Raw genomic sequence first — 24,398 nt, 5'->3', positions numbered from 1 at the left:
AAAAATCGTTAACTACAGAGAACGACCAACTTCGACTTTCGCGTTAAAAAAGTCCTTTTTCCTTTCCTGTTGCTACATTGTTTCCCCTTTTTGTCCCTCTAGGTGAGCCGCAGTCTCGCAGGATTGTTAATTGTGGACTATTCCCCGATATACAGCGATTCTCAGCCAGTGCCAAATTAATATGCATGGGTGGGTTATTCATACGCCCCGTGGGACGGGCAAATAGCAAACTCTCCAATGGGCCTTTGTTTATTTGTGTGTGTATTTTGCGTGTATTTGATTTGATGCGTTTAGTACTTAGGACAACAATTACGTTTAGGTTAACTAGCATAAATCTATAATCATCACATTATGGCACAATGTATGTTATGTAATATATATATATATATAGAGAGAGATAGAGATATACATAGATATCGATTGATATAACAAATTAAATTTTCTGCAAATCACACGCTTAGATAGAATCACTTTTGATTTAAACGAGTCACTTGTGATTCCGTAATGATTTGCTGGCAAATTTAAAGCCTTTTTTCTGCCGAGAATCTCACAAAAGGGAGATTAACTCTACTCATGGAGTTCAACCAGTATACAATTTATATAAATATTCGCGATTATTCACGCTATCAGGCGATTTGTATTGCGATTTCGGCGACTTCCGGCTCCGCCATAATTACTACCATAGTGGTCCCCATTTATTTGGGTCAGTGTAGTCGTCGTATGGGGCACATATAGGCTGGTATTATTCCGGGCATGTCGACGTCTATAGCGATATCCGGTAATTAGTTCACGTACCGTCTTTCGATATTTATCGGACAGCACGCAGTATAAGAAAAAATTCGAGGCCGCATGAAGGGAGGCCAATAGGTTGCAAACATTTCCCGCCACCACCTGAGTTCCAACTTGAATGTCCATATACTGATTCACCACCAAGTAAATCGCCCACGGCAGTTGACAAACTATGAACATAAGCACCACGGCAATTAATGTGATCGTCACTCGGTTCTCCTGCGAAACGCTGCCTTTAATTCCAGAATTTGACTTCCGCTAGGGGTATAAAAACATAGTGATATTTTTTTGTTTTTACCTCGAGTTTTAAACTCACTTTTGTGCGCCTTATGCTGCTCGCATTGGTCAGATCCCCACGCAGATTCTTTGATCGATGCACCAGAAGAATGAGAAAGGTGTTAAAGGTGGCCAATAAAAGTAGGGGAAACACTACGAAAACCAGCAGTGTAAACATGTTCCACAGATTACTATACAGCTCATCTTTGCCCAGTTCCGAAAGACCATGATTATAAAAAGTCACCTAAAAAAATACGGATAAAATAGCTTTAATATCAAGTCGATTATTAATAACTTTGGAAATTTAGAGATATTTTATAAGTAGACAGTAAAAAAATATGATATATATATGATAAACTAATTGGGCAAAATAATTTCAAATAGTTTTACTTAATAAAAAACATTTGAGAAACTGCAAATTCACAGGTTAAATGAATTTCCAGACTCCCCCCTTTTAAAAATCCAAAAGCACAATGAGTTTAAGTTATAGTCGTATCCATCATAGTCTTTGTACTTCTACTCCCCTCATGTTTTTTAGTGGCTAACCTCTCCTCATTCTCCCTCTCTCTCCAGGGAAATTCCCGGAATTCTCGGCACACTTTACTTACATTTTGACAGTATTCTGTTACATTAAATGCGAATGCATCCGTATTGTTGCTGTTGCTGTTTTGAGCGCTGCGTTTGCGACGCAACAATTGCAGTAAACTTTCAGTGACCCTTGACCCCAGCTCTCCCTCTCCCTCTTGCACGTCCTGATCCTGCTCCTGCTCCTCGAGCGTTTTCCTCAGAGTGGGAAGCGTCACAAATCCAGATGACTGCCAGTGACGGCGTTGTCGTGGAATGTTGTCTATAAAATAGGGAAAGATCTCAAATTATATAAAGTTCTTACAAAATCTAAGATGGGTAAAATAATTATTCAACAGATTTTACATCTTATTCTAAAGAAAATATTTTAAGAATATAAAAACTATAAGAAAAATCTACAAGTCCATTTGCCTATGACACTAGATTTTACAAAAGAAGCTATTAAAAACTAGAAAGATTACAAAAAAATGTATATTTACTCACTATAGGTAAGATTGTGATTAATTTTATAATTAGAATAAAATAAGAAATTATTTTATATAGCCCCGAAAAAAACCGATCATAGAAAGTAAACATTTGTACAAACTATAGAGTTTCAAATATATAATAAGATGGGTATTAAATTAATACTTTTATTCTAGACCTAGTAAATTTGTAATAAAAATTACTTCAACTTATTTTTATTTTTGGAAAAATAAAGTATTTTATTAATCAGTAGTTAAAAAAACTAAAACAGTTTCCCCGACAAAAATGCTATTGTAAACCTTTCTTTCGGAACTGCAATAATATATTTTTTTTTTCTGAGTGCATTAAAAGTGACCCCCTCACTCACCTGGCTCTCCGTCACCGCTGCCGCTGCCCCAGTCGGCGAGCAGATTTGAGCTGCCGGCGGTGGTCGACTCCGTTGTAAGGTCCTGCGATTGCCAAATGGTCGCCGGCGTGGGAAGCGGGGGCGTGACCAGTGGGGGCGTGGCCGCTGCGGAGGGCGGGGGCGTGGGCGAGATGTTGGCCACCGTTTGGTTGCACGGCTGGTAGGCGTCATCAATCTGCTTCCAGCCGACCGTAATTGTGTGCTCGAATGCCGTCGAGAGCGTGGACAGCAAACAAAAGATAGCCACGGCTAGAGATGACAAAGAAGAGGCGTGTTATCGATAAACAATCAGAAATTGCTATTGTTTTTCTGATTAATAGTATCGATTTTGAGCTCAAACTAAGATCCTTTCATATTTAAATATAAATATTTATATAAGACTTACCCGCTATCACCTTCTTGGCCAGCGATTCCGTGCAGAATGTTTGTCTCTTGAGCGGATAGCGTATCGCTATGAATCGCTCGATGGTGAAGCACACGGCTATGTAAATCGAGATGTAACCTGTCCGGAGAAACAGAGAAAGCAATTTTGAATGGGTGTGGTGAGTACAATATAGACACAATCAGTGGTGCACTTGAAAAAATTTTCTAGTGTGGGAAAAATAATCCAATTGTAAAAAACAAGAAATATTCAAACGTTCACGATAAAGTTTAAATTCAAGTGTAATATAAATTCATTACGCAAAATTGGAATTGGTAAGAAAAAGCCATTTAAAAGGGTTTCTCCAATGAGCCAGAAAATTCCCTAAAAATATTCCCTTTTTAATAATACATTTTTTCCGTGTATTCTGGGATTATAAATACCGGTAGCTCCTCTGTTAATCCCCCGGACCACCCCGTTTTGACCCCACCCCAATTTATTCGCTGCCTGGGCTGTCAATTTATTCAAAACGCTGCGCACTCTAAACGATTGACGTCCGTGCTCCGCTGATGAGTAGCGCTTTGGGTTTGGGTTGTTCGAGGGCGAAAAAGTCGGTGGAAATGCGGGAAATTGTGGGAAAAAAGATGTGCCAGAGGGGGGTTGGTTATCGTATGGCAGTGAGCCTCAGCTGACCGCTGGCATTTCGCAGAAAGCGCTGCTAACTATACCTCGTAAATTGGCAGAGCTCAATGAAATTGATGCACAACAGCAGCATCAGCCGCAGGTGCAATTCGAATTGATGGGCCAGTCCCAGGAATCCGGGGACATGGGGATCAGGGAGGGGCTAACCCGGGAACTGGGGAATTTATGGAATCCACACCATTCCATTTGGTGCTCTCCAAACGCTGCACTCGGACTCTTTTCCCCCCAAAAGCAATTGTTTTCACAGCACGAAACTTACGCTTTTTCTCTTAAAGCGATTTATAATAAATATATAATGTACCGAGGTCGAATTAAATTGTTTATTATTATTACTTCATTATATTCGAAGGTATTATTAATATATTTTAATAGTAAATAAAATTGTAAATCACTTATAAAAATGCCTAAAGTATGCAGTTAAATAAAAGAAGAAAAATCGATTAAAAATAAATTGTAGCATACTTTTAGACACCTTTATAAGTGATTTCTGTCGCACCTTCGAAGGTATTTAATATAAATTAGTTATCAAAACTCACCAAAACTGTCGCACAGCCAGACGAAGTAGCCATAGAGCTGCCAGTAAATTTTAAAGTTGTACTTGGGATAATCGTAGTGCTGGAGCGAGAGGATTAATTGACAGGTCAGGTAGGCAATATCCGTGATGGCCAGGGCCGTTAGATAAATGTTCGTGGTGCACCTCATGCGCTTTCTGAAAATGGCGAGAAGAATCGGAAAGAATTGCTATTTGTGTTTATTCTGGTGGGTTTTCGCTTTCGCCGCATTTCGAAATCAGGCCAAACCATTTTGGTGGACAATGCAAAACGCTGCCAAGTGCAACACCAATTGAAATAGCAAATTGCCTGAAAGCAAAACACAAAACGGGTTGAGGGGCATTGGAAAATTCCAGGGGGATGGGTGCTTGAATTTCCCCCGGGGGTCGGGGGTGGGCGTTGGGCATTTTCCGAAATGCGCACAAATGTCGGCACAGTCATAAAGCCAAAAGATGAACAATAAAAACTAACTGTTAACATTTAGTTTCCTCTCTGGCATCGCCCGCAGCTCTAATAGTTAAATTTCCTTGTATTCTCACAAAACAATATAAAGGAATGAAAGCATTAAATTAAAAAGCCATTCATGGCAGTCAGGTTGCTTGAAATTTCAAAAGAGTTCGACTGAGAATGAATAAATCCATTAGCCCAAAAGTTGCTATTTAGACAGTGTTTATATTTCAATAGATGTGAGCTTATATTTATTTTTAACACAATTTAGCAATTACCTTAACATTAGCAAATTAATTAATAAAAGGATATATATTAAGTAAGTAAGATATATATTTATTTTGTAACTGAAAACCTAATATATTTTGCCACTCAGGAAATTAAAAAAAATGTTCTAAAGATCTTACTACTTATTTCCTTTAAAAGTTTTAAATATACACCTAGCAAAATTTGTAAGAGATCAATTTGATATTATGTGGATCAATTTTAACTTGATATGCGGCATTATATTATTGCATGATAAAAACAATAAATGTAGAAATATCAGAATTTTACCATGCGCATATCGATTTGATCCTGGCGTGTTTTTTTTTGTAGTATAAATTTAATATTTTTCTGGATAATCAGTCCTTGAAATGGAATAGTATTTTCATTCTTCTATTGCAGCTTTTCCCCAGTTTTCCCGGAAAATGCACATATGGTGTCATAGCAGACAGCTTGCCGCACAGAGCACTTGCAACTGTCGCATATTTTCCGGCAAACATAAAAAACACACTCACACACTTTGCTTATCTGTGTGGCAGCAGCAGCAACAACAGCAAAAGCAACAAATAACAAGAGAGATGCATTTTTGCATTTGGCACATAAAATGGCTCTTATTGTTTCAGTTATTGTTATTGTTGTTGTTGCACTTGTCCTTACCATAGCTTTTGTTGTTGGCAGCGTGGAAATGATTTTAAAGTGCAGCGGTGGCTACAATTAAATGTCGTGTTTAATGCGCTGCGTACCTGCTCGCTGCTTCATTCGTGTTCCACTTGTTTCGCACACGGACATATAGTTGGGTGCACAGAGAGAAAATCGAGATGGTTGACAAACGTTAAATTAAGGAAATTAAAAAATACCATTAAATAAAAAGCAAACATTTTTTTCTTAACTAACCGTATTTATTTTTGAAGCTATACTATACTATTTCCATACTATTTTTTATCATAAAAACTATTTTATTATCATCCGAAATGATAATGCAATTTTATGAAATATTTCGAAATATCCTACTATTTCTGATCCTAAATATCTTTAAAATTCCATCAAGTTATTATTTACCATTCTACTTATTTGACATTTTTTCTGTCCCTATTGAATGCATAAAATAACAGTGCCTAAAGGCCACGCCCACCCCATCGCCCAAAATCGGCTGGGCTATAATCCAGCAACAATAACAACCGAAATGGAGAGAGGGGTGGAAGAGGACGGGGTGGAAGGGGAGGGGGAGGACATGTGTGGGGGATACAAGTGCACTTACCGCGTCAAAACATAAATGCTCACTGAATTTCCCAATAGTCCAATAACAAAAACGCACGGCACCAAAATGCGTTGGACAACATGCCGCACTTCCGCCATATCCGCATCCGAAAACATTTCGCCAACAGTCGCGTTTCCCAGCGTCGCCGCCTCTGCCGCTGCCGCTGCCGCTGCCTCAGTCAGCGTCGCAGTCGACGTCGTGGACATTGTCATGACTGCTGCCGCTGCCACGCCTCCCCACCCGCTAACTCCTTCTTTTCGCCGCCTATCCTGGCCACTTGAGTTTGGCCCGTATCGGTTGCGTTTTCCCGATGTTCCCCGTCTCCACTCGATTCCGATTCCGATTTCAATTGCACTTTTGTCAGCAGCCAAAACACACAAACGCCCACTGCCACGCCCTCTGGAAAAATATAGAAGAAAAAGAGAACTTGAGTTAGGAATATGCGATAAGGGTATGTGATACTTTTAAATTTTTAAGGAAGCTGGAAATATTGCCTATAACATTCCGATTTAATCCGATTTAAAAAATTTGTTTTTCATTTCGGTGGGTATTACTGAACCAAACAAAATTGCATTTAGACTTTTACAAAAAATTCTATAATTTATGAAATTTATTTAATTTATAAAATATTTTCTGTGGCACCCATGTTTAACACCTTTTTGAATAATTTAATAATCGTCAAAATCATTTGAAAACATATATTACTTTGTTTATAAATGCTCCACAAGTTCTGTAGTCCAAATCAATAGTAATCGGAAAGATAAACAATTGCATTTTTAAGAATCGCAAATACTACCTCCCCAAATGCACAATTGTTGTTCCAGTTAGGGGAAATAAACAAGGCGAAAATCAACACTTTGTAGCAATATAATTTCTCACGCTAATCATTCGATATCCTTCTGTTTCCCCTGTTTCTTTTTCCCTTCGACAACGCCGAATGATTTATGGCCAACTCGGATTGGCATTGATATTGGCCAACAATCGGACAGATACAGATAGGAGTTGGCCAGGAGCAAGGAGAAGGGAAGATAAGAGAAAGGAGTAGGTGGATGTGGCCTGTGGCCCAGTCTTCCAGCTGTTTGTTGCAGATTTCTGCAGCCACCACTCGAATATTTGCCTCGAATTACATTTTGCACACACAACCAACCGAACCCGCATAGAAAGTTCACTTATTTATTTGGTTTTCAATTTCGGGGCTTTTTCGCTTATTTCTTTTGTTTCAGTTTGCAACAAACCCCAGCCCCAACCCATTCTACCAATTCTCCGATTTTCCCACGATTTTTCCCCCACGCTCTTTTTTTACCACCCACATACATACTGGGCAGACAAATTGCGCGTAAAATAAAACTGAAATTGCAATTGCAGCGGGGGCAACTACAAAAAACATAAGCAACAAAATAGAGCGAAATAGAAAATCGCAAACAGACAAAAGAAGAGCAAGGAATTGGAAAGCGTTTTAAAAACAATAAAAGTGGCAAATTCACAGTCAAGTCCCCACCCCTCGAAATTCGCAAATATTGCACGTACGTGAGTGAAAACAAAAACCTAAAACCGAAAAACGATATTCGATGCATTAAGCGAACTTTGGAAAACCAAACAAAAAAGGGTAAAATACAAAAATTGCTTTTATTTTCGCCGGCCACATCTGATGACATTTGAGAGGTTTAAAAAGGTTAAAAAAGAGTTGGAGAATGCGAGAAAATGTACCCATTAATTGATCGTTAAAACAGAACAACGTTGGTTGGATTTTCCACTTCGTTCTTTGTTAGAATGTTTTTAAATGTTTCGACTGTATAAATCTGTTGAATAAAAATTAAATCTTTATCATAACATATTTTTTTCATCTAAGCTTTTTTGGTAAAATATTATAAGTTTAATTTAAGTTTTTTTTCCGTTCCTTAAAACTTTTTTTTTTTAAATATGGAACTAATATGATACACAAAAAAAAAAGCCGCTGGGATCAAATCTTTATGCGCATGGTAAATTTCTGGCATTTATAAGCATATCATTTTTACAATGCCATTCTGGTAAAATTGATATTAAATAATAAAATATATCCGCCTTTTATATACCACATTTTCGCAGTGCAGTCCATCTGTGCCTTTAAATAAAACGCAGGCCACAGGACTCGTAAGGCTCTTGCCTCAGTTATCAATGAATGAAAATGGAAATGGTTGAATGAATGCGGGAATGAATGGGCATGAATGAATGAATAGATGACTAGCTGGCTGACTGAATAATTGAATGAATGCGTGAATGAACGGCGCCTGGGAGGAAAATGGCGGAATATGGCTAAAATGCCGCGGAGTGGAACGGAATGGAATGGAATAAAACGGGCTCATATTTTTGTTGTTTTTCGCTTCTTTTTTTTTGCATTTTACAATACGTCGGCTCTTCTTCTCCTCAGGCCGTACTTAGTTGTTGTTGTTGTTGTTGTTGTGGCAGCCGCAAGCAAACAAAGCCTTTTTGTAGCCTGCTTTGTTGTTGTTTTCCCCAGCGGTTTTTATACACATCTCTTTTTTAAGCAACAGAATTATTTTTTTCGGCGCCCAAAATTTAATGAGTATCTGGCAGTGATTTAAGTTTTAATTTCATGAATTTTTTTTACTATAAATATTTAAAAATGTATAACGTAGCCAAATGATAAGAAAAAATTAAGAAAATATATAACTTTAAATTAAATTGTAGATAATTTATATATGGTTTTAAAATATGTGACGCATACTAATACATTTAATACTTATATAAAAAGTGTATTAATAAAATTCACTTTATAAATTAATGGGAACGCCACTTTTAGGAATATCCAATAGCCTTATCCTCCTTTTCGTCCATGGACCCCTTTTTGTATATGTGTCATTTAAGCAGACACAACAAAAGATGCCTAAATTAGCACACACACACACACACACACCTGCGCGGTTGACAGATACGTGTGAAAAAAGCAAAGCTGAATTCTTCAGATTTTCCTCTCTCTTCGGTTTTTGTTGCTGCCAGGCCGCGTTCCACTTTCTTTTTTTTTGTAGTTCGGCCAGATGCAACAGAAAATTCTTACATTCTTCCAGTTTTTTTCCTCCCTTTGCATAATTAGTGAGTGGCTCAGTGGGTACGGCAACAACAAAAATAATAATAATAATAGCAACAAGAGCAGGCTGGGCAAGTCAAGTGGCTGTGTGCCATTTTCTCAGCACCTGCAAAAAATGTGCCTTGCTCCTAATTGGCAAACTGACTTTAAGGCCGGCTCCAAGGAGCCAGAGCAAAAAAATTGAGAGACAAAAAGAAAAGCCTGCGGCCGCGTTTTTTTCTGATTAGAATAAGTTGCATTTAAGCAACATTTAAAATTAAGTTTAAATTGAAAACCAGTCTGGAAGAAAGAGAGCGAAAAAACGGAGGGGTACACTAAGAAAATTTATGGAGTGGTTCCCTATTTAATTCCTGCTGCTTCAAAAAATGTATCTTCAAATATGAAGAAGGGAGTTTTTTATTATTTATTATAACAAATTTATGATTTTAGTTTTTTCGAAATTCGAACTGGCTTGTTGTTTACCATTTAAGCATATCGAATTGAGGTGCCCGCATATGAAGCTTAAATTTATACCACATCAAATCAAATCAAACTGTTTTTTGGTCAATGAATTTATTCATAAATTTTTGATGAGTATTCTCAGTTTTCCCAAAATTATTGGCAATAGAAACCTTATCCTTGGCCCCAATTTTTTTCCCAGTGTATGGCCAGCCCAGTGGCCGCATAAATCCACGAGGGCCAAGTCAACGCTTTTTGGGTTTTGTTTATCGTTGGCCGTCTTCCCAGCCCGGCAGCACTTCATCTCCTTAACCCCAGTGCATTTTGTTTACCCAGAACCAGCAGCGGCAACAAGATAAAGTCAAATAGTTACAACAGCATCATGACAAGGCAGCCCAGTCACTCACTTTGGAGTTGGAAAGAGTAGGAGAGAGTCAGACAGAAGGAGGGGGATATGGTCAGACGGAAAGAGTCTGACGAGAGTCAGACGAAGGCGGTCAGTGAGTCCTTCAGTCAGTCAGTCAGTCGGACAGTCAGTCATTCCATCAGGTTACCCTAGGTCCGAGTTTCGGAGTCAGCAACCAAGGCATCCATTGCAGCCTTTGTGGCAAAACAAACAGGAGCGGAGTTCGCAGTTGGAGAAGGGGGTCTGTATAGAGGGTAAAACCCAGAAGGGGGTCAGCAGTTCCGACAGCTTCTTCTTTTACTTCTAACTACAACAACGAGTGCGCTAAACTACACTATACCGACTTTGTGGCATTGAGAACGTCGGCAAAAAACAAAGTTTGCAAATGTTTAAACAGTTACGATTTACGGTTACCCTGGAAATTAAATAACTCCTTAGTTTAACCGGAAGTTAACTGTAAAATCATTTCCATCAGCTTCGTGAATAATTGAGATGAAGTCTTAAACTTTAACAAGTAACAAAATTATTTCGCTTTTAAAAAAATATGTCCCTGCTTAACCTTATCTTAACTTAAAATTTTAACCTTAGGTTAAACCTAACTCCTTTTAACAAACTTATGAGATTTAGATTAACTATTAAATCGTTTTCACTAGCTTGGTGAATTGTTGAGATATTGCCTTTAAAATATGCCCCTGCTTAACCTCAACTAAACTTACAAGTTTAACCTTAGGTTAAACCTTATTGGTTTATCTTTTAACAAACTTATGAAAATCAATTTATTACTCATAATTAAACAAAACCAATAGTCAAGTTGAGAAAGAAGTTGGTCACATTTTCTTTTGGTCCCGATACCCTTTGGAAAACTGCAGGAAAAAATATGCAAGTACAGTTTCCCTCAGGTATTTTTGCATTTGATTTTCAAGTTCTGTCTCGTCGCAGTCCGACTTTTGCGGTGAGTGTGGAAATGGGGAAAAAATGGCTCCGGGACTGGTGGGAAGACCCGAGGACTAAGAGGGATACGGATCGGGATACGGATGACGGTTGTCCGGGTTGAGGCCAAGGTGCAGCATTGTCGTGACAGCCCATCAACTTGCATTTCCCCCGATCTCACATCGTCGTCAGACCCCAGATTTTTTCCCCCCTCCGGCTGGTCCTCTCTTTTTTGATGATGCCTTGGCTTGGCAGACAAAATTGCATTTCGCTCAAGGTGTGACCAGGTCCGAGTGCAATGGCAAGTCCCCTGCCAAGCATTTATAAATCGTGTGACAAGCACACATATACACTACAAAAAAACATACACAGAAAAAGATTTTTATATTGCTGCACTAATTAAAGAAATAATAATGAATAAATACAATTTTTTTTTGTCAAATCAAAGCTTAAAACTTAATGAAAAAAATGCACTGGAAACTGAAGTCGTTGGAAACATTTATTTATAATTTGTATTACTGCAATAATTACAAAAATAATGTTTAAAAAATAAAACAATTTTTTTGTCAAATTAAAAAATAAATCATAAATGGTTAATATAAAATTCCTATGACCTATACATTATTTGTAGCTATTGCTGCTATGTCCTCAAGCTGCAATTAATAAATATTCATACGAAAATATCTTATGTAATACAGAATATTGTTTTGGTGTGTGAAAATATTTAATATTTTCTCAAACATCAATATTTTAATATTAAAATATTTGATTATACACATTTTAAATTGAACTCATGAAATTATGAAAAAAATTTCTAAATAAACATAAACGCTGTTTGTTTTCATTCGACATTAATTACAATGTTATTCAAATTTAAGTACAGTCCAGCAGTTATATTTGAAATGAAATCAAACCTTATTGAACAGAATCGATTATTTTTTCCTCTGTAGGACTTCGGAGCAGGATAACCGTGGGTGATGGGATCCGGCGGAAAGGACCAACGTCCATTGCCATAAAACTTAAACAAGTTATTTATGCACACGCGTTGCGTGCTTGAAGCTCGTTTTCAATTGCAGCTGGCAAATGTTTAAGAGCGCCGCCAAAGGAGGGGATGGAAGGCGGGCGGGTGGAAAATGGGGTGGCCAGAATGCAAGGTGCATGAAAAGTGGGAAAAGTGGGAAAAGCGGGGCCTGCAATGGGGCCTTAAGTTATCAACATGGAATGCAATTTTCCAAACTGTCTATTTTCTATGCAAATTCGCTTGCATTTCACAACGCGCTGCGCTTTGCGCTTTTGCTCTCTATCTTCCACCAGCCACGCCCACAGCCTTTCATTTTTCCAGGGGCCGGGGGCCGGGGGAAGGGGCAGGGGCAGGGGGTGCAGACAGGCCATATCAGCCGTATCAGAGAGCTGAGGGCGAAGAAAGCAGTAGTAGTGGGCAAAATACAAAAAAAAAGCGTCGCACAAACATGCAAATGTGTTGCATAGTTTAGGGCGCCCCCACACACGCCACGCACTCATACAAACACATATCAAAAGCATCCTGGCCCTGCCTGTGTGTGTGTTTGTGCGGCATATTAACTTGATATATATTTAACTGGCAAATATAATGCTTACGACAGATTTTTTTTATTGCCTGGCGAAAAATACAGAAATGTAATTGGAAAAGTGCACCTCCACGAATTTATTTTCGGACCTTCAGTCAATCAGAGTTTCTTGAATATAAGCTTAAAAGAAAAAATATAATAATCATAAAATACAAAAAATAAAATTCAATTTTTAAACGTTAAAAAAAATGTAAAATAACATATTCTTAGATGTCCTTCCTTCCCCAAATAATCTGCTTTTATGTGTTTATTGACTTTTTGAGCCTGCCACTCTTGAAATCGGTGGAAATTTCCCTTAAATGCGAATTCAACGTGGCCACTTGGGCCTGGCTAATCAGCGAGCTCGCCGGGAGTCCCTGTTGTTGCATCATTGATGGATGCCAAAGGCACTTGTAGCCGCACCCCTAACCCCTTGACGCCCCCTTTCTGGCAACGCTTACGGAGCTGCCACAAAATCAAGCCACATTGATGGAGAAAGCGCGTCAACGGCAATGAAAAACCAAATGAGCGACGCTTTGAGCGCTCCTCTCGATTAACACGTTACGCCACATGCCAGCCAGGGGCAGGCTTCCATGCGGGTGGGGGGTGGTGGTTTTCAGTGGGGGTTGTTTGGTTGGGAGTGTGGTTATAACGGAGGGTCCGGCGATTGATGGGGGTCAGCGAGAAATGTCGCTGAAGCGAACCAAAAACAGGCTAACGCACTCGATGGAGGCGTGACTTTTCAGCTGCCCACAAGACTCATGACCTTCGGCTATCCACGAGGAAAACTATTCACAAGATTCAGCATGCTTAACTTTTAAAGGTGCCGTTTTGGGTCACCATTTTGCAATTCGAATACACAATTTAGAAAACAAACCCCAACTTTAACTCAAAAGAGTTTAAATTGAAAATCGGGGTCACCTATTTTATATATGTCACCTATAATCACAGGATTCAGAATGCTTAACTTTTTAAAGGGCGGTTTTTGGGTAACCATTTTCCAATATGATGTCATAATTAAACTATTCGAATGCACATTATTTAGAAAACATGCAAAAACTTGTGGAGATATATTATTTTAAGTCAAAAGAACCCAAATTGAAATTCGGGGTCACCTTTTTGCAGAAACGGAACTGGTAAAATAAAAAATAACAGTGAAAGTCACCAAAATAAATCAGAGACTTTTCTTTTGAAAATACACTTTAAGATCAGTGATAATTGTTCGAATCGGAAGCTCAAGCTGTTAAGTTTTGGGTCACCAATAAAGATCTATCTCTGCTCAATTACACAGAGATGGCGATTGAAGGTGTTTTAGCTGCCAACACGTTGGTTTCGCAGGGCGATGAAATTTAGGAGCGTGTGAAGCAGAAGTAGCTGCGAATCCCTTCTGACATTGACAAATAGTGTGCGAAGTACAATGCAGGCGCACACACGCTCACACATGCAGGAGCACACACCCATACACACACACACACCCTCGCTAACTGACACACGCATGCCGTGGCAAAATGTGTTGCATACTTGCGGGCGCAAATTATTGCCAGCAGGCAGCTACAGCTGCGACTCAGGACTCCTGCTCCTTCTGCTGATCCTGCTCCTGCTCCTGCTGCTGTTTCTGCTCCTTGTTCCTCGCCAGTTTGCTAATTAACAAAGCACTTTACAGCTGTCCAGAGCGTTTGAGCCAAAGGGGTGCCAACGGGATGGGGTGTACACTTAGAAAAATATTGACAAAATAGCTTGCTAATCCAATCAAATAATAAATATTAAATTTCCAGTTGATTGGCATTTAAACCTGGACATTTTATTTTTGTATCCATTTTGTTTCGCTTTTTGATTGAAGCAATGGAAATATTAATCCAAATATGGATTGTCATAGCTCTCTGAACTCGTTATTAAATTTCCAATCGATCAGCATTTAAACCTGGACATTTTATTTTTTTGCCATTTTTTGCAAAAAAACATGGGGTACCCCCTTATAAAAAAATTTAAAATTGGCGAAAATTTTATTTTTCCAAAATCACACGACAGGTGTTATGCATTTTTTTCATATTTTGTTATCTGTTCAAAACAGTATGAATTTTTGGTGTAGGAACATTGTTGGCCAAGTAACAGCAAAGAAGCGAAAGGAAAAATTCATGTTTTTACTAAAAATTAACCGCCAATTTTCACATTAAGATGTTTAGGATAAAGTGGTTAACTAATTATCCAGAAAATGACTATTAAACCACAATCTTTTTCTCGCAGTGCACTCATGCCTTACGCCTTCCACCTGGCCCAAAAACAACAGCAACAGACAAAGCCTTTAGGACCATCATCTCTGCGAGAGCTTATCCCGTTTCTTGGGCCGCCCCTGCACCGCCCCTTCACCGCCCCCCATCAGCCTTTCCAGCGTCCCCTCGGCTGCATTAATTAAATTTTATAACGCCGCCACTGCAGCTGGTTGTGTGGAAACACGTGACGCTGCAGAACGCGTTGCATAATTTGATGGCGCCAACGGCCACGGCGACAACGTTTAGAATTTGTCGCCAAGTGTTCCGCTGCGACTCCGCCGGCGTACAGCATAGAATATATATAGAGATATTCCCATAGCGCATTAAACCGCTTTAACCAAGCGGTTAAATATTATAACAATATTACAATTTATGAGGAATATGGAAAAAAAATAGGAATTTTTATTAGAAATATACAAATACTTAAACTGTCATATATTCAATATAACACATTTTCTGCCAAATAACATTAGTTGTCTTATATTTTAATTAACCAATGTAATTTGAGAGGTATACTCAACAAATTTAAAATCTAACACAATTTTATGACCACTTAAAAACTGACACAAAATATAAATTCCTCCAAAACAAAACCATTTATGTCTGTTAGAATAAATACCCATAATGCTAGAAACTAATTTTTTAATAGTTTCTTAATTGCAGTTTAAAATTTCAAAGGCAGAAATAGATAACAATGTATTACATTTAATAGGCACTTTAGAGAGCGGCAGCTAACTTTAAACTTTAATACACATATTTATGAAAAACACATGAAGCATTTGCCAATGGCAATTTCCATACAGAAATATAATATTACAAATACAAATTTCAATAATATTAATGCTAAGTTTTGATGGTTTCGTTTAAACAAAACTGGCCAAAGGCCATTTAATTATGCGTAAATGTGCACTTATAACAATAAGCAAATCGAAAATTAATTAAGCAAGTTATCAGTAAATAGAGGTACGAGAACTTTTGTGGCAAACGGTACTTTTATACAATTATTTCCTCTGTTTTAATAGTCATTTACCTCGGTATATTTTTCTACGCTTGTCCTTTTTTTAATTATATTCTGCAACCAAAACTTTTTGTGTAAATCATTTCTTTTCATTATAAAGTAAATTGTCCATTTTGAGATTCCTTCCTGTTCTCTTCATAATTACATTATTTAAAAACAAATTGTTTCCGGATTGCCTGAAAGTTGTGAAATTGCGGATTGCCAGTTGACTTAATTCCATTAGTTGCGTTACTCGCAATTACTCACAATTATTTATGTTGTCGAGTGGTTAACCAAGCATTTATTTATTCGCCATTATCTTTTCTGCGCTGTCAATTAATTGGCCTAAGGACTTGAGGCGTTTTTGTCCACCTCCAAAAGAAATTAAGACCGGAATTGGAATGAAAATTTAACAATTTTGCAACTCTAATCTGCGCGGCAATAAAATGAAAATGCTGCAAGGAGAAAACTTTGCCACGCGACGAGGGGAAATAAAAATGAAAATGAAAATAAAAGTACAAATACATTTAAGTGGAAAAGCGTCACGAAAATGCGCAGACAGCAAAAGCGGAAAGTGTTTATATATATAAAAATATATATAAGTTGTATGGCATGGTATATATGGGTGCCTCCATTGTTGCTAACTGCGCTGCGTTTATTTAGAAAGTTATTTCTCTCGCTCAGCGAAGGCAACAAAAAGTAACTAAAAATAAGCTCAGCCAAAATAAAAACATTGTTGCACATGCTCCACTCCGTAACGAATAACAACAAAAAAATAAAGAAAATATGAAAAAAAAACGAAACAAACTAAAACAAGTTGGCAACAGTGTTGTCTGTTATTCAAGCTGAAAGCAGTGTGGAAAACGGAAAAGGGGGCGTTAAGGAGGGGGCGGGGCTGGAGGTCTGGGGATTCCCCGCCTCATTAGCTCGGGGGATTGCCATGGATATGCTAAAAGGTTTTTATTATTATTTTATTCACTTTTTCGGCTGCTTTTCTCTTTTGTTTTCCCTGCTGATGATTATTAATGGATTTATTTTTGGGCAATTTTAAGTTTGTTCGTTTATCATCACTTCGAGCCGGTGACCTCGTTTTACAAAACTTGGAATGAATATTTAAAAATGCCGGATTTAAAAATGACTAAATAAAATTCATTGTATTTTAATATTTTATTTTTTAGTCAAATTATCGAAAAAATACTGCAAATTTTTCCCATATTTTTAAATAAAAAATGTGCATTTAAATAAAGACAATTAATAAATCCAAGGATTATTATTATTATCAAAAACCAGAATTTAATAAAAACATTTAACCAAGCGACAAAAAAGCCTTCTAAATTGCTTTTCCTACTCTTCGGATTTATTTTACAATTCCGGCGTAGCTGAAATTCCCAGAAATAACTTGGAATTGTAAATAGGATTCAGTAGAATCGCATTGTCACCACACACCTGTCATTTTGCCATTCGAATGCGCCCTTTGTTTAGTTTACCATTATTTTCTTGGATTTTGCATGTGGTCAACATACACAGAATTTAGCTCAATCCATTTGCACGCCGTGTTTCCATAGCACTGAAAGCTATTTATTATTATTATTTAGCCATCATTTGGCTGGCAGTCAATTGGGCATTTTGTTTATAAACAATAAGTATACAGGGCGCCGTGGAAAACAGCATTTTGTGATGTAGCTCATAAAAATGGTCAGCCAGACACGAGGAAAACCAGCGAAAAACCAAAAGAAATAATAAACACGAATTGCAAATATTTGTAAGCTTTCATCGGGAAAAATTGGTGTGCGGGCCAAAAGGTGTTGATGGAAGCAAACAGAATTAAAAATTGTGTATTTTTAGCGCCAGTTAAACAGGGAAGAAAAATTCGCCAGATATTATTCGATTTTCCGTCTTATTGCCTTTTTTTGTTTTTGTGTTGTGATGTGACATTACTAAAATGAAAATTACGCATACGCACCGGTGGCAAAATATATGAAATTCAATCCAATGAAAATAACAGGCAACGAACGTGTGGGCTCGAAATGGAAAGGAATGCGGTGACAATTAATAAAATACTTGGCCCCCATTTTGTATCCTCATTTTTGTATAATTTTTTGCCCGTTTTTACCCCTGTTTACCTTATTATGCGTAAGAGATTATAATGGCATTAATTACGTATACGCACAGGTGAACACGGCACAAGGCACGACGGGCACTTAATTAGTGTGCGTGTGTCAGCCTGTTTGTTTATGTTTAAATGTCTGACGGCTTCGGCAAACATTTTCCTACACTCATTCAGTTTTCCAGTGTTTGTTTGCCTTTTTTATGTGGATTTTCTCTCGTTTTCTGGACGGAGACCGGCAGTTACTCTCCTATTAGAAGAAGATTAATTGAATACAGATGGTAAACTTGGGATTTAAAAATAGTTTCTTTTAATTACAAACATATTTTTGAGTTTGTTTTAAAAACACTGAGAATAATAAGAATAATAAGAGATTCGCAAAACTTTAGTTTGTTTAAGAAAAACTAAGTATAAGACAAAATATGCATTTCGTATTAAATCAAAGACTTTATTTACTACCGAGTATAGAAAAAATGTTTTTCAATTTAATAGTAGTGTGTATACATTTTTGAAAATATATTAAACATCAAAGAACCGGAAATTGTCATATAAATTTCGCAAATCTTAATATTTTTCTTTCACAAATTCAACCGCAGAAAGCATATAAATGCCAATAAAATGAAAGAAATCCAGAGTATTACTGCTTCACATTTATCAAAGGCATTTTTTGTCCGTCTTGCTCACTTTGTAATGTTGTTTTGCGGCCATTCAAAACGATTGCCCGTGGTGGCGGGTTAAACGCACCGAGTTTTCATATTTTTGTCAGCATGACATTTGAATTTGCATAATTAATCAATTAATGCTGCGATTTTAGAGTCTAGTGTTTGCCGAAGGGAGGCAGGGGGGAAATTCGTGGGCGTCACGTTCATAAATTTTCGCTCGCTTCATTTTCATTTCTGAAATCTGAAATATGTACAATTTTTAAGCCCCGCACGTGCTGCGACATGGCTATGTCCGTATATATATGGTATAGCTGGGGCATACGTGGACATCTGTAGGTATACTTATATATGTATAGCCCCAAAAATGAACGCGGTGGTTAGCATTTAATTTGATATGCGCTTTGTTTGCCAAGCGACATGGACATGTCAATTATTTAATGCTTAACGTTTAGTGCCTTATTGCATTTCAATTTTCCATTTTGCCATTTGACTCAATGCATTTTTATCGCCGGCCATTCGATATTCAGCCAAATTACGTGAGATGAATGGCCAAAAGAGCTCTTGCCATAAAATTGGGCCGAAAAATGGTCTAATATTGGGACACTTACCGAGATGTTATTATTTAAAAGTAATTTTTCAATATAAAAACCATTGTAAGTATAATTAAATTTTTGAAAAATAAATAATCGGGTTTAAAACCATTTGTTTTTTTTTTTCTTATACAAATTTAAAATAATGGTGTTTAAGAAGATCATTAATAATTAATATGGCTTCCATGTCTGTTTGCAATTAATTTTTAACGATTATTGGAAAAGAAAACTCATGAAATTAATAGGCAATAAATTCGGAATTCAATTGAGAAATAAATTAAACAAAAATTGAATCAACTGCAAATTTTATTTATTTATTTTGCAATTGAATGACGTATTTATTGGCCGTTAATTTGATGAGTTTACTTGCCGCTCTTTTTGCTACAAATTTTTGTTAAGTGCGTAAAAGATATTTGTGTTCCAAACGGAACTCGACTGTCAAAATTATAATAGATTTTTGCCGTCGCTGTTGTATTAGGTACCTGTAGATAATTCGCTTTGGCTGAGTCATTTTCCGAAGACTTTTCCCTGCTGTTCCGATTTCCCTGGTTTTTTTTCTCTGAGGGGCTAAGAGATATTGCCAAACGGCATTGGGCTGTCAGAGGTTTTAGTACTTCCTCTCGCTTTTTCGACTGTTTATTTTGGTTGAGGGGTTCGTCATTAGACGGCTGCTGATTCAGTGTCCATAGCCTAATGGATATGGCTTTTCCCCTTCACCCCTTTTATTTTCCTCCCATCTTTGCTGTCATGTTTCACCTGCCAGCCGAATGCATTTGATTTGATATTTTCTGTCATCTGTGCGTCGTTTGCTGCTCTTTATTTGGGTTTTCACTCCTCTGTTGTTCTTAGAATCATTAGTTTGTCTCTGGTTTTGTGTATCTGTATCTTTTTGTCACGTTCGCCTCTCGATTTTCGTGATTCGGTTTTCATTTCTTGGTCTTTTCTGCCCGTCTTCCTTTCGGTTTCTATTTTTGGTATGAGCAAAACAAATTAAATAAATAATATTGTCATTCTCTTAAATGCATTTATGCGCATTTTGCCCCATTTTTGCCTCAGTTATTTCTACCATTTAATCCACTTTTTATGGCTTTATTCACATGCGGCCGAAATGTTATTCCTGCCTTGTGTGGTTGACTAATTGTCAGGAATTTTGTCATTTTCATAATAATTTTATACGCACATTTTCGTCACAGAAAATGCTGTTTTATTTGTTTATTAATTATAAATTTTAGTCAAATGGTATTTTATTTTTTATTTTAAAATTTCCTTTACTGGCTTCACAAAGTTAATAACCTTGCAATAATAAATGTTTATGACTAGATTTTTCTGATCAATTGCGGGCTAGCTTCCAATTAAAAATCCATAAAAGAAATAATAGCCAACGCTGGCCATTTGAGCAGATTTTCGTTTTATATTTACAAGAGAATCGGCCTCCAAACAATGGAAAAAGGAAAAAGGCATTAAAAATTATTGATTTGCGGCTGAAAATGTTTCAGCATCCAGCGATACGTTGAGCATTTTATCTCACAATTTGCGCCATCCCCTTCCACTGGCAATTTAATTTCAATTTGCTGACCGCCTCATTTGATTTAAATTTGCACTTGGCTTGGGGAATGTAAATGCATTTCCACTTGAATTCAGAGATCTTATCTCCGTACGCTCGATACCAGCTGCATTCTTGGCCAACAGTTTCAATGGGTTAAGGGGGTGCGCGGGGTGTTAAAGGGGTTAGGAGCGGCATCGAAACAAATTCAGATGAAAAATATTCAAATTGCTTGGCATTTGGTGACGTGCGGCGATCGCGTCCAATGGAAACCAAAATAAATAAATATAAATGTTGCGCATAAAAATCTATTTTAACCCAAGGTCGCGTCATCAGTTTATTTTTTTCATCGCCGAAGAGGGCAGATAGGAAATCGTGCCGAAAAAGATGGGCAAAAAGTAAAAGAATAGGGGAAAAGCAGTAGAACATAAACATTGCGAAGATCAGGGCATAATTCTTCAACAATCACTAGTTTTATAAATGTATCTATTTTAATAAATATTTAAATAAATCATTTTAAATTTAAAAAAGATGGGAAAAAACATTGCGAAAATATAAGTAAGAAATTTAAAATATGACAAATTTTTTAAATGCATATACAAAATAAAAAATAGATGCAAAAATCAATACGAATCATCGGAAGTATAAGTTTTTAAATATTATAACTTTAGACCATTTTTTTAGTGTTTTTATAAAGATACATTTAAAGCCTGCAAAAAATATATAGGTAGCAAATGATTTAATTACTTATTACAGTTTCCGAAAACCCAAAGAACAGAATCCATAAATTACCTAAAACAAAGACTCATTGTTCTACATTATTAAGTCGCATAAATCAGCATTAACAGGGCTCCTGCACCTTGATCTACATTCCAAGATCAAACCCAACCAGTTTGTTCTTCCGATCCCACAGCCAAAACGAATGAATAGATCTTCTTTGAGGAGATTCAAACAAAAAAGTTGAGGAAAAAACGCCAGCGCGTTGGATTGTTCAATTATTCAATTGGGGACTTCGAGACGGCGGCAAACAATTTTGATTATATTTATTAGATGCCGGATTAGCTGCGCTGGCTCTTGTGGCAATTGCGTTGAGTATACGCCATGTTTGCATACGCCCCGAAGCGGCTTAATTTTTCCATCACATGTGTTTCACATTATTTTTTAGCCGCAGAGGCTGGAGCCCATTCCTCCAATGGAGATGAAAATGAAAATTTCTTGCGATGCGATGGAATTTAAATTGAAATGGATATTCTGATCGGCTTTGTGGGTAGTGGTTAGTGGAGTGGCATCTTCATCTCGATTCTGTTCACCTTACCCACCCAATTCTTCTCGCCCGCCGACTATGCAAATGTAGCGGAAATACTGAACAAATGCCACTCGACTTGGCCCTGGATCATACTATATACCTGTATGTATATATATATACGTTTGTGCAAATGCCGGCCAGAGGGTATATTTGTATTTTTACCAAATGTTTCTGAATGATCTTTCGAAAATTCTGCTCAAGTGTGTCACTTGAAGAGCGCACAAAACAATTCAATTGATTTGAGTGTATTTGATCAGCTCTCGACTTGATACTCAAGAGATATTCAAATATATTGGCGGAAAGAAATATTTAAATAAGTTAAGATCACGAAGAGATGAGCTCAAAATAATAATGGGTAAGAATATGTTCTGCAATAGATATTTCTTACAAGGTTTCATTTGTTCTTAATATATCTGAAATAAATTCCTTTTTAATGAAATTTAATTGTTTGGCTTTTTAAATTTTATTATATTTCATTTCATTGTATTTTTAAAAACTAAATTTAATTATAAAAACTTTATTTCACCTGATTTTAATGTTAATTAAATTAATACCTGGAATAATAAAGTTGTTCTGTTGACTGTTGTTTTTTCGCCGATTGTTTTTGCTGTTAATTATATTTCGGTCATGCCAGCAAATCCATCAATTACAGATGCTTTTATGTTCTTGGTCACTGAGTATTAATTAATGTATTCAAACATTTTCACATATTTTTATGGGGTTTCAATTTAAAATTTTCCATATTTTTGCAGTTCACTGGCATCACAATTGTCAACAATTGAAACCAAATGAGAGAAATGAGCAAATAAAGCCAACGGGAATATTTTGCACTATTTTTGTGTCGCAAGCGAGAAACCGTGTATTCAAAAATAAAAATAAATAAAGCAACTTTGGAGGAAGCTAGAGAGCAGCTCTCATACATTTTCGTGTGCTAAGTAGAAAACCAGCATGAAACCAAACAAGAGGTCTAAAAAACTAAAAGCACGAAGAAAAAATTCAAATGAAAATTGTTTGACACTCGCCGTTGGGCTTTCGTAGTTTTTTTCACGCAAAAGCCCGGCCGAAATGATGGGACAACGGAAAAAGGTGGCAATAAAAAGGCATCATAGCAATTGGAATGCAAAATATTTGCATCTAAATAAAGGCTCAAAACCGATCAAATGTGCAGTCATCGGAATCAGCAGATATTATGATAAAAACGGAATTGATTATTATATTTGATTGTGTTATGCGAGTTGACGTTTATTCCAGTTGATTTCTATGCGTTTTTACTGTCGCCATAATTTAATGTGTCATTTAATTTTTGGCATATAAATTAAATTAAACTGTTTAATGGGTAAGGATTCATTTGGACAATTTCAAATGTTGATTGCTTTTTTTATATATAAGCTATAAGTATTTTATATAAAAAATCTAATGGTGTCTATTTAAATGGAAATAATAAATTAAATGGTTTTTTATATGTACTATCTAGAATATCTATTTATTATTTATTTTATCTATTAGCGATTGAATTAACCTATTTCTAAATGCGAGTATTTAAATTATTTAAATCAAATTATTATTGCCGCTTATATTTTATATTTTATTTATATTAATTATTTTGTTTTCAAATAACACTTTTTTATATCACTTTTTATATCACCAAATAAAAATAATTTAAAAAAATATATTTTATTTACACGCACACACACCCGAAATTGGGGAAGAGAGAGGATCTCGGATCGGCGAAGATCAACGCCAGAGCATCGCGAGGAGACTGATTCCCCAATCGGCTATATCGGCCATACGGCCAGACATCGGGGCAGGTGTACGAGCGAGAGGGAAGGCAAAGGCGAGGGCGAACAGCGCGTGGGTCTCATCTCATCACGGGGAAAAAGAAAAAGAAAACGGAAAAGAAAAAGAAAATATCTTCATCATACCGCTAGCGACACGACCGCCATTTAAGCGAATGATAAATGAATGGTCTGTTGCGATCTCCTCAGATCCGCTTGATTAACAGCTAAAGAACGTGGAATGGGAGATTCTGGGAAATTCTTACAGGTGGCAGTTATAGAGCTTTTTTCCGAATATCACAAGCACTTTTTAACCCAAAGCACTGGGAACAAGCTTTCAATAGTAAGCATAAGTTATTTAAAAATTTAATTAAAAATATAAAACGGAGCATAATTATTATATAATTATAAATAAGAATAGCTAAAAACACTCAAATCATAAATTCTAACAATTTCATAATTTTGAACTCGCTTTAAATAATATTACGCTCATAAAAGTAATTATTTTTCAGAATGCCATAGTAGCACTCAAAATTAATATTTGAATATTTTAATACAATGCCTTCAACATTGCATTGAAAAAATCCATTAAAAAACGA

General features: G+C 36.7%; 1 protein-coding gene across 4 annotated transcripts; it reads right to left on the bottom strand.

Annotated features, from left to right (window-relative positions):
• Positions 1-229: 229 nt before the first annotated feature.
• Positions 230-23,783, bottom strand: Proc-R (Proctolin receptor). 4 transcript variants are annotated; one of them, XM_070219353.1, is made up of 9 exons: positions 23,719-23,783; positions 22,579-22,780; positions 6,105-6,503; positions 4,121-4,293; positions 2,907-3,023; positions 2,483-2,770; positions 1,674-1,912; positions 1,106-1,309; positions 230-1,047 (listed from the first exon to the last, which is right to left on the bottom strand). In XM_070219353.1, exons 3-9 carry the CDS (start codon positions 6,314-6,316, stop codon positions 619-621), a joined length of 1,662 nt encoding a protein of 553 aa, XP_070075454.1. In that variant the 5' UTR covers positions 6,317-6,503; positions 22,579-22,780; positions 23,719-23,783; the 3' UTR covers positions 230-618. The 4 variants fall into 4 exon arrangements, with proteins under 4 accessions (XP_070075454.1, XP_017013816.2, XP_070075456.1 ...); XM_017158327.3 differs by having other exon boundaries at positions 22,579-22,854; positions 23,719-23,778; XM_070219355.1 differs by having other exon boundaries at positions 23,713-23,744.
• Between the last annotated feature and the right edge of the window lie 615 nt (positions 23,784-24,398).

The sequence above is a fragment of the Drosophila takahashii genome, chromosome X (assembly GCF_030179915.1).
Source record: "Drosophila takahashii strain IR98-3 E-12201 chromosome X, DtakHiC1v2, whole genome shotgun sequence".
In the NCBI taxonomy this organism is placed as follows: domain Eukaryota; kingdom Metazoa; phylum Arthropoda; class Insecta; order Diptera; family Drosophilidae; genus Drosophila; species Drosophila takahashii.
This window is presented reverse-complemented; position numbering and strand designations above follow the sequence as displayed.

What these genes read in the sequence shown, in the direction of transcription:
- Proc-R (XM_070219353.1), bottom strand. Translation starts at nt 6,316, where the DNA reads ATGACAATGTCCACGACGTCGACTGCGACGCTGACTGAGGCAGCGGCA. An exon ending in CAGCGGTGACGGAGAGCCAG is followed by an intron (nt 1,913 to 2,482) that starts GTGAGTGAGGGG and finishes CCTATTTTATAG; the next exon opens with ACAACATTCCACGACAACGC. An exon ending in TAACAGAATACTGTCAAAAT is followed by an intron (nt 1,310 to 1,673) that starts GTAAGTAAAGTG and finishes GTATTTTTTTAG; the next exon opens with GTGACTTTTTATAATCATGG.